The sequence below is a fragment of the Callionymus lyra genome, chromosome 6 (assembly GCF_982586985.1).
Source record: "Callionymus lyra chromosome 6, fCalLyr1.hap1.1, whole genome shotgun sequence".
Classification (NCBI taxonomy): Eukaryota; Metazoa; Chordata; class Actinopteri; order Syngnathiformes; family Callionymidae; genus Callionymus; species Callionymus lyra.
Window position 1 is genome coordinate 21,929,935 of NC_141823.1, and position 10,415 is coordinate 21,940,349.

Genomic DNA, 10,415 nt, shown 5'->3' on the forward strand with positions numbered 1-10,415 from the left:
GTGTGTTTAATGCATTTTTTACACTGCACATAATATTCTAAAACAAATCCATTTGAACTAATAGACAGAAATAAATGAATAGGCAGAAAATGGAAGTGTGTAGTTAAATGACTAATAAAATTAACTGTATGGGGTTCTGTGTGTCAATCATGTGGCATTTATTTCAGGTTGAAGCCAGCACGCTGCTATTATTTGGAACACACCATGGTTTTTTGCTGTCTTTTCTCTTTCTGTAACAAAATGTTCTTTGCAGGCAATGTTGAATTTCTTTTCTTGCTAGATTTGAGATACCTTATTTATCTTAAGTTTGAAGCATCAAGTATAACTCTTTGTATTATCACACCCTTCGTCGCAGTTTACCTCTTAAGTTAGTGTTGTGCATGCCGGAGATGAACCTTTCTTAAGTTCACCGTTTTCACTTTGACATTTCGTTTCTCTCTGTTCTAAATGTAAATGTGGCGTGAGCAAGCACTTGGTAACAGTGTCATCGCCTTGAATTGTCTTGAAGTCTTTTTTTTTTTAGCTTAGTCCTTTTTTTTCGTTTGCAGGAACTGAAATGAACTATATTACTGATTGGAAATTATTTCTAATTCTAATAACAGAGTGTATTAACCTTATGATTTGAGGAAGAAGGTGAGAAGACAGAAAAAGATACAATATACAGCTAAAGAGTGTTTATTTCATCAAGCAGTAATTGGTACATTTACAGTATCTCTGATCATCGTGTTCAAGTAAATGGTCGTAGTTCTATGTTTAATTTTTGTTTTAATGAGACGATTCAATTGCAAAGAAGTTGGTAACATAAGCCTGTGACTCTTGACATTTCAAGAGGCCTTTTTCGGTCAGGTTAAAAAAAACATTGAAAAAGCCGGTAAACTACTGAAAATGACTCTTGTTGCAGATAAACCACTCCAGAGCTCCTGCTGATTCAGCACTTTGGTGAGATTTATCTTTGACTCTATGTTCCTTTTTTTTTACTTTTGTTTTGTTTTATTTTGGGGGGTTTTATCTGCCACACCTTGAATGGGGACAAATGGCTACATTTAGTGGGTCTGTGATGCACCGATGGTTAATTGGTTACAGTTACACCAACATTTAGCTTGTTTAGTATGCTCATGTAAAACCTGTTATATTCCATGATCTATTGTATTTTCTCTATATGCTCATTTAGTTTGTGTCAGATACTTTATTGCAGAAAATGCTTTTTTAATAGCACATCATTTATTGTGCTTACCTCACATTTTTCCCTTTACAAAACTACAATTTCCACTTCAAGTGAGAGTCTCTCTGATTGTTTCAAATTGCCTGTTGTTATAATAACAGACTTATTTTTCTTTCAGTCCATGCTGGCTAGTGAAAGCAAAAGCAGCAGGGGATTATTTACATGGATTGTTATCATTGAGTAGATTTGGGCAAGAAAGGTTAAATAGTTAAATAGTTTAGAAATGTTTATCGTTAATTATTTAATCTTCAGAATATAAATTTTCCTCACAGTTGAGAACCATTCTTAAACTGCCCTTGCGACCACCCTTGGAAAAGTAAAACGAAAGCTTTTAATTACTCCTTTAAAAAGCTCACGCAGAGATTTGATGATGTTTTTCCAACTGCCAGTTTCAGCAACTCTCTCCAATCTTGCCTTTATTGCCATGAATTTTAGTACAGCCTGGTGGACACCAGTAGATAGATATATAGATAGATAGATAGAAAAGAACATAGATCAAAGACAAATAACAAAGACAAATGATACAAAGATTAACATAGAATAGAATGTCATGATACTACTTTCACTCCACTCCTGCCCCCAAACTCAGAATTAAACAATCTAATAGCACAAGGAATGAATGAGTCCCTGAGTCTATTAGTTTTGCATCTGGGGAGGAGCATTCGTGCACTCATTCTGCTTCTCTGCTCACTGATGACAGTGTTCAGAGGATGACTGTCATCATCCATGATGGACAGTAGTTTGTTATAATAATAATAATCTCTATTTATATAGCGCCTTTCTAGACCAGGGTCACAAAGCGCTTTGACAGCCATTCACACATACTGATGGGAGTAGGCTGCACCACATGGCCCCGAATCTGCCATCAGGAGCAATCAGGGTAAAGTGTCTTGCTCAGGGACACAACGACACAAGCTTGTCTGGAGCTGGGATTGAACATGCAACCACTCTACCATCTGAGCTATAGACGCCCCCAGTGTTCAGTGATCTCCTCTCAGCAACTGTCACCAGTGAGTCCAGCTATATTCCAACCACAGAGCCAGCCCTCCTGATCAATCTGTCCAACCTGTTGACACTCCTCTTGGACACATTCCCACCCCAACACACCACAGCATAGAACAGGACACTGGCCACCACAGACTGGTAGAGCATGCAGAGGAGCTTCCTACTTATAGTTGTCAACTATCTCCACTCGTCGCCTCTGATGGACACTGGAGGTGGCTTTGTCCTGGACCTCCCAAAGTCCAAGACCAGCTCCTTTGTCTTTGAGATGTTCAGCTGCAAGTGGTTCCTCTCACTCCAGTCCACAAAGTCACATATCAGACTTCTGTATTCGTCCTCGCTGTTGTCCCTTGTACATGTACTTTAGCTGCCTAACTAGATTTAAAATTAAGGTAAGGTAAAACTTTATTGATCCCTCAGGAGGTCTCCTTCGGGACTAAGTGACATTTCTCCATTCTTTGAGATGTTGTCTGACTTCCATAAAGTAACTGATTCTTTCCAAGGTCATATCAAAACATACATCTTTAGCCAGTAGGGTATATATTTAAAAAAAAAAACAATTTGGATTTACTTTTACAATAATTTGACCACAAAGTACTGAAACCTTTTACCAAAAAATAAATCATGTTAAGACACTTGCATGTACAGTGAAATAGTACTAGGTTGAGTACATCTGATGCACATGTCAGGTATATAGAGATTAAATGGGTGTAATGTATTTAAAATCTTTAGCATGCTTCGTGAATTTAATCTTTCATGGTTAATATCGCTTGGGGAGGATGCATAATATATTCTTTGAGTATTGTGTATTTTATGTTTTGCCCTCATTTTCATATTATCGTTTATCTCTGGACTCTGGTATAAAGTGGTTTATAGTACTTAAGTACTTAAACAAAGTCTACTATTTTGCTTCTTCAATGCAGGTTGAGATGGGCAGTGGCAACGTGCTAGAGGAGACATACCAAAAGTGGGTGTTGTATAAAGACGCATGCATGGAAATGATGCAAAACGAGCCTCTGCTTCAAGGTTGGAACACATCATCAATCATTCAGAAGGAATTCTAATGAAATAAAAGAGTCTAAGATTAGTATTGCATGCATCTATACCTGTGTTTTTGCAGCTGGATTGTTCTGTAACAGGACGTTCGACAGATACGCCTGCTGGCCAGATGCTCCAGCGGGCTCACTGGTTAATGTTTCCTGTCCATTATATCTGCCCTGGTATGACAAAGGTAAGTGTTACTGAATGAACATCACCTTTGTGTTTACACTTAAATGGAGAGGCTGATGTTTATAATGACACGTGTAATTACATCAGTTTACCAAGGTGTTGTGCGCCGACGGTGCGGTGTTGATGGTCTGTGGGAGCTGGATAATGACGGCTATGTGTGGAGGGACAAGACCTTGTGTGAGGAGGAAAAGGAAGTTGAATCCAATGAGGTAGGAAGTCTTGTTGATTTACAGTTAAGCATTTTTCTTTAGATAAAGCTGTTGGATCCTTCAACGTTATAGGTGAGTGAATTAATAACACATCTTTCTACAATACTAATCAGAAAAACTCAAAGTAAGAATACACACACACACACACACACACACCGACGAGAATATTGCTCGTATTGTAAGTAGTAAGTCATTTTTATTTGTATAGCGCTTTTCCAGACCAGGGTCACAAAGCGCTTAAACAATCAAAACAATATTCAATAGTTTCAATAGTATTGTTGAGGAAAACAGTCCGTCAGAAAAAATATGATGATTGTTTACTAGTTTGGCAACGGATTTAAATAAATGTGTTATTTAAAAAAAAGATGTTATGTTTACTTTGCCTTTTTCAAGGTCATCTGCGTATTTGTTCATATAAGAGAGGAGCATTATGAATTAAAATGTAGTAGCTGAAATCTTGTCGTAGCTACTAAATATTGATGAACGCTAAATTCCCGTAAATATCCTGCTGCTCAGGTTTAACACACAATACGCTCTGCTCGCGCTTCCCTAATCTTTCAGATTTCAGACGGGAACTGAACTGAAACGATGAAAATAAGATTAAATAAACATGAAACATGCGGCAATCATATTGGTATTAACAAAAGGTAGGAGTATTTACCCAAATGAATACTTAACACTAATAATAATAATAATAATAAACTACCAAAGTCCACAATTCATCTAACAAAAAAGAGTCCAATACCCCTCAAAAATTCCTAAGACAAAATGTCCATCTAACCGGGAAATAAAAAAGGATAGAAAGAAAAGGGAACCGGGAAACGACAGAAAAGCATGGATTTCAAAATACTCTCTAGGAAAAAACAATAACTAAAATACTACGACACTAGAAAGGCAATATATTAATCTTAAGAAAAGCAAGAAACAACTAGGAAGAGAAACAGCCATACACCTCTTATGAACTGGCGCAGTGATCTGGAAGCCGAGGGTTGATATGCTGCAGGTGATTATTGATCATCTCCAGCCATTCAGGAAGACAGGAAGTAACTATAACTAAACCACAACAAAAGAATAGCATGACAAAAGATTCATCAATGACACTTTCAGGATTGGTGGGAAATGGCCTTCAAAGAAAATTACTTTTGTTTATGAGTCAATGCAGTTCAGTCCTTTTGCAGAGGTGTGGCCCTGTCATGTTTCTTTGTTGTGCCAGATGGCTTAAATTACTTTCTCTAATTGTACACACTGTCTGGAACATGCTGGAGATGCTGGACAATAACCTTTTCTCAAATATCATTAGTTAAATCGAGACCTAATTGCTTGAAGTTTAGCGTAGACAACTGACCTCAGATCAGGATCAGGCCAAAGGAAAGTGGGCACAGATGACCCCCATGCAAATTTAAATACATCCAAATGTTTAGCTACATTTAAAACAAATGTATTACATAGTAAGTAAGGGATAATGTCAGTATTTCCTTCTGTTCATTATAAGGGGTTTGCGAACAGAGGAAAAGACCGAAATGAAAATTCAAAACGGTCCAATTTTGACAGAAATGTTTCCAAGAATTTCAGCTCTTTTTGGCAATTACAACCCCTGCCCCCCTTTTTTTGGGGTTATTTGATATTCTTTTTTTCTATACCCAAGAGTGTCTGATAATTTGGCTTTTTTGGTATGAGAAACAGAGATCTTAGAGATCTTATCCAGAGACTGCATTAACTTAACTTGTTTTTTTCAGCTTTGGTTCGTGGACTTGATGGTGAGCTTCAAGGTGCTGTACACCGTGGGCCACTCTTTGTCTCTGGTCACCCTCACCAGTGCTCTGATTGTTCTTCTGAGCTTCAAGTAAACATCATCATTAAGGTTTGCAGCAAATCTCAAATATTAGTAATCGCCTCCGTTGTCTATTCCTGTAGGAAACTGCACTGTACAAGAAATTACATCCATGCCAACCTCTTCCTTTCCTTCATCCTGAGAGCGGTGTCGATAATGATCAAGGACTCCATGTTGATGCGTCATTGGGGTAGAGAAATCATCAAACAAACAGATGTGAGCGAGCTGCTCAGTCACGAGGTTAGCTGGAACATCCACTTGACCGATAAATCTGTGTTGTACAACACCGTTTTTTCCTTGTATTTTTAGGCTGCGATTGGCTGCAGGATAGCACATGTAATGATGCAGTACTGCGTGCTGGCCAATCATTACTGGTTCTTTGGAGAAGCTATCTATCTGTACTCAGTGTTGATTTCCTCTGTGTTGACTGACAGCAGGAAATATTTCCCCTACATTTGCCTTGGCTGGGGTAAGAAAACATGTTTTCAAAAAAAACACTTTTCAATTAAAAAAATTGAAGTAAGCGTTAAGAATAAGAATTTCATGCTCAGAGTTGTATCCTTTTTTATTTTTTAAGTTTGGGTTCTTACTCCAGTATAAGACTACACTAGAGTGACAAGACACAGACAGTCTAATATGGAATGGAAAAAGACAAGATTCAGACCAAAAATTTAAAAACTACTATTTGGGCCCAAGACCAAACTAGACCAAGAGCACCAGAGATACTAAGACCACCGACATACGAGACAATACCAAGAACACACACAAAAAAAGGTTTCAACAACTACTTTTTATTTATTTTTAAAAACTGACCCAAAACTTTTTTTTAATTTAATCCCCTGTATTGAAGTGTATCTATCGCTGGATCAACACATCTGAGACAAAAAACAGGACCACAACTCATCCTGTACTCTTGAATTGAGCAAACTCTATAGACAGAGCTGTCAGCAAAATGCATTTCAGAAGGAATATTTCAGGATTCTGGTGGATATTCTTTTACAACAAAGTTCTTTTTTTTCTGTTCTTTTTGACTAGGATTGGAATTGACAGGTGTTGAATGAATAAATCCCTTTATGCTTTTTCCTAGGAACACCCCTTTTATTCGTAATTCCTTGGGTTGTGATGAAGCTACTGAAGGAAAACAAAGAGTAAGTAGTTAAGACGTGTTGCACTTGAAACAAGATCGCTGCTCAGAATAGCTTCATTGTATCCAGGTGTTGGGCGCTTAATGAGAACATGAACTACTGGTGGATCATTCGATTGCCGATCCTTTTTGCCTCTGTCGTAAGAATGACGTTTGCTATTGACTGTTGAATTATACCATGTATTATTTCAACAATTCTATCTAATTTTGCTGCTCTGTTTCCAAAGGTTAACTTATTTATCCTCATGAAGATCGTGAAAGTGATTTTTTCCAAGCTTCGAGCCAACAATCAAAGCGGATACCCTGATTATAAAGTTCGGCAAGTTGAAGCTCCAACTCTCACAACACTTTATATTCTGACTGAGAGATTCTAGCTCAATTTAGCTCAAGTATATATAAATATTCAAATGTATGTATTTTAAATATTCAAATGTATAATAAATAGCAATAAATTGACTCCATCATCGTCATATGTGGTGTTGAACGTATCCCTAGTCTGAACGGTTGAGCCACATTTCAAGCAGCCAAACCAAATTTCTCGATATTTTCCCACCAGAAGTAGAATCTCTCAGGAGCAGCTTTGGTCAAATCACGTTGACATTAAAACAGCAGGCAGTCTTGAGAGTGACTAAAATACATCCCCTTTAACCTTTATGAAATGGCCATGATTTGATTATAGTTACAAAAATAAGAATGAGCTCTCAGCTGTACTCAAAAGAGTAAGAATAATCAAAGGTTAAATTAATAGGTCACATTTTTTCTGCAGCCCCATAATGATATGTATATTTTTCAACAGATGCAACAAAACGCACATAAAATAATAGTATTATTTACAATTCTTGTATTGATTTTTTTTAATTTTTTTTTATTCAAGGCTGGCAAAGGCAACTCTGACGCTGATCCCCTTGTTCGGAGTTCATGAAATAATTTTCATCTTTGCCACAGATGAGCAAACCACAGGAGTTTTACACTATAGTAAAGTTTTCTTCACAGTTTTTCTGAACTCGGTGCAGGTAAATTCAATTATCTTTTCGGAGAAGTTCATAATTTTTATAATCCGTTGACTTCAATTTCTGTCGCCTCTACAGGGTTTCCTGGTGGGTGTTCTCTACTGCTATGCTAATAAAGAGGTTTGTATCATAATAAAGAGTGTGTTTTTGAATGAATAACACAAAATGTGTCAGGTCATTAGGATTGTGTAGATTTGTTGTTACAGGTTTGGGAAAGAAAATAGGAAACAAATGTTTTTTGCTAAAATTTCCCATCTTACTTGGGAGGACTTAAAAAAGATAACTGGACTTATGTTTCGATTTCAATCTTTCAATTTATTGCAGAAAAGATTTATTTTGGAATCAAGGTGAAAGTTCTATGACATTCCAAGCCAGACTAGTTCAATCCTAAAAGGCGATGACGGATACCTTATAATATTAAACTTGGATTGGATCAGACATTATATTTACCTTATTGCACGAGCAAATCAAAAGAAAGCTAAAGTGAAATGTAGGGGAATATTCTTAAGCTACTCTTTCGTATCAGACTCTGTATCCACTTGTCCTCAGCAGAAATAAAACTGCTTCAGTTCCCAATTTTATAATTACCAAAATGTTTGTGGCACATAGATTATTATCATATTAATTAAAATTAATTATTTGATCTCCTTTGGGAAATTGTTTTCCAGCATACAGCAACACAGACAATAGATTCATAAAATAAGAACAAGAACAAAGTGCAATAAAAGAACAATAAGACAAATGACAGAAATCTAAGTATAAAGAACATAGATCAAAGAAAGATAACAAAGAAAAGGATAAAAAGATTAACATGGAATAGAATCATCTTTTCAGTCCGCCCTTGCCCCCAAACTTTAGACTTTAGACTTTCTTTATTGTCATCGCACAGAAGAACACAGCAGTGAAAACTGCACATTTCGTTGCTTGACAACCGTTTAAAAAACACAGCATAGGGTAACTGTATAAATATAAATCTTAATAAGATATAAGTAGGTAAGTAATAGTGCAATATAATACAGAATAAATAAATGTTTTTAAATATTGCATATAATGAATGTATATAAAAGTATAAATATAAATATAAATAAGTGAAAAATAGTGCCAATATATTATAAATAGAACAAATAAATAATATTTTAAATAGCACATTGCTCAAAGTTATATTGCGTTCAGCAGTCAAATGTTGTCGTAGATGCCTTTCACATAATAAGTTGTTATTGTCATGAAGAAAAATGCAGTTGGAGTTGATATTTTAAAATGACTCTTTGAGCTTAAGCAACTTTCATATTTACCTATATATCAACGACAAGCATGTGTTGTATCATCATCCAAATATCATGATCATCATAGTTATAGTTTGTTTGGGCTATATTTGTAATATTTACTCAGGGAAGTTTTTTCTCTGTCATTAGGTGAGAACAGAACTGAAGAGGAAGCTGTGCAGCTGGAGGACAGACACCGAGACTTTATGCTGTGGACAGTGACTAGCTGTGTTCGACACTCGAGTCGAACCTATTTCAATTGCTTCAGTGTCGGATCAGAACAGATCCTCCACCTTGACATTAAGGGCGATGCCTGGATGTGTGCCAATGTGTGGCAGCGCTCAGGTTCAATGTGGCGCATCACAACCTGCAAATATTCTGTTGAATTGCTCGTACCCTGCAATAATGGACGACACAGAAGCATCAGATCAAGATGCAGCTGGACAATCACCTGACTGTGTTCAAGTCCCATTCGTCATACACCTCCAGGAACCAGTGGAGCTCCTCCCAAATGTTGTAATGACAGACTGAATGTTGTTAAAGGGCAACTAATAGGTTGATTTATGTGTTTCTTAATTATATTTTGATCCTCTATTGTACATATCAGAATGTGTCTGTTTGTAAAAAACTCTCTCTTCATTTAAATATATAAATAAGAAAATGTGCTTAAGCCCCGCCCACTGTAAACACTTTGTTTTTCTAGAGCTAAAACCTTGATTAGGTTTGGTTAGGCAGAACTTTATTGAAATTGTTTTTTTTCCAATTAGCCACAGCAATACAGCAATTATTCATTAAAATAAATTTAAAAAAAGTAAGAACAATAAAAAAGAGAAAGAAAGAGAAATAACAAGATGATACAATCTAAGTCTAAAGATAAGTTTACTATGGCCACACCCACTTTGCTGCTATTTGTTAATAATCACAGTTTGTCAACACGCGTCACTAATCCCAGAAGTCTCTACCTCCAAGGGACTCATTGTTTAAACAAAGCAGGGCCGAGATTTCAGACAGGTGAAAACTTTATGAAGTAATACGTTACAATTGTCATGATGAGGGACTTACTGCAGATTGTAGAGGAAGACTTCATTTCTTTAAAGTAATGATGTGAGTAAGTCAGGAGAGTTGAAGTTGAACTTTAGATTTTCTTCAATGTGTTGCCAGTTGCTTATAATTGCAATGATTGTTGTTAATTTCCTAATGTTGTTTTCTTGTATCAATTATTGTAAAGATGAATAAAGATATATGAACATTTCAACTGCATTTAACCTTTAAGACTTTTAGACTTGCTTTTTAGACTTCGTGCATGCATTTACCACCAGTTTAAATGCTAAAAACAACTTTTATAAATAACAATTACTTACTTACGTTTTGTGACCCTGGTCTAGAAAAGCGCTATACAAATAAGAATTACTTACTTACTTACGTTTTGATGACAGAATCTAAATGACTCCATTACCCAGCGGGCGGTGCGCTTGTCAGGAAAAAATGACGCATTTCCGGTTTGT

At 36.3% G+C, this 10,415-nt stretch overlaps 1 protein-coding gene across 1 annotated transcript; it reads left to right on the forward strand.

The window, feature by feature from the left end:
* The first annotated feature begins 927 nt into the window (after nucleotides 1-927).
* On the forward strand, nucleotides 928-10,013 carry LOC148077573 (glucagon receptor-like). The gene is made up of 13 exons (XM_087793263.1): nucleotides 928-939; nucleotides 3,148-3,250; nucleotides 3,345-3,455; nucleotides 3,542-3,663; nucleotides 5,400-5,506; nucleotides 5,578-5,734; nucleotides 5,804-5,963; nucleotides 6,582-6,642; nucleotides 6,709-6,778; nucleotides 6,866-6,957; nucleotides 7,513-7,651; nucleotides 7,727-7,768; nucleotides 9,061-10,013. The coding sequence occupies exons 2-13, from the start codon at nucleotides 3,154-3,156 to the stop codon at nucleotides 9,130-9,132; spliced, it is 1,230 nt and encodes a 409-aa protein (XP_087649389.1). The 5' UTR covers nucleotides 928-939; nucleotides 3,148-3,153; the 3' UTR covers nucleotides 9,133-10,013.
* The last annotated feature ends 402 nt before the right edge of the window (nucleotides 10,014-10,415 follow it).

What these genes read in the sequence shown, in the direction of transcription:
- LOC148077573 (XM_087793263.1), top strand. Translation starts at nt 3,154, where the DNA reads ATGGGCAGTGGCAACGTGCTAGAGGAGACATACCAAAAGTGGGTGTTG. An exon ending in TCTGCCCTGGTATGACAAAG is followed by an intron (nt 3,456 to 3,541) that starts GTAAGTGTTACT and finishes TAATTACATCAG; the next exon opens with TTTACCAAGGTGTTGTGCGC. An exon ending in ACTGCTATGCTAATAAAGAG is followed by an intron (nt 7,769 to 9,060) that starts GTTTGTATCATA and finishes CTCTGTCATTAG; the next exon opens with GTGAGAACAGAACTGAAGAG.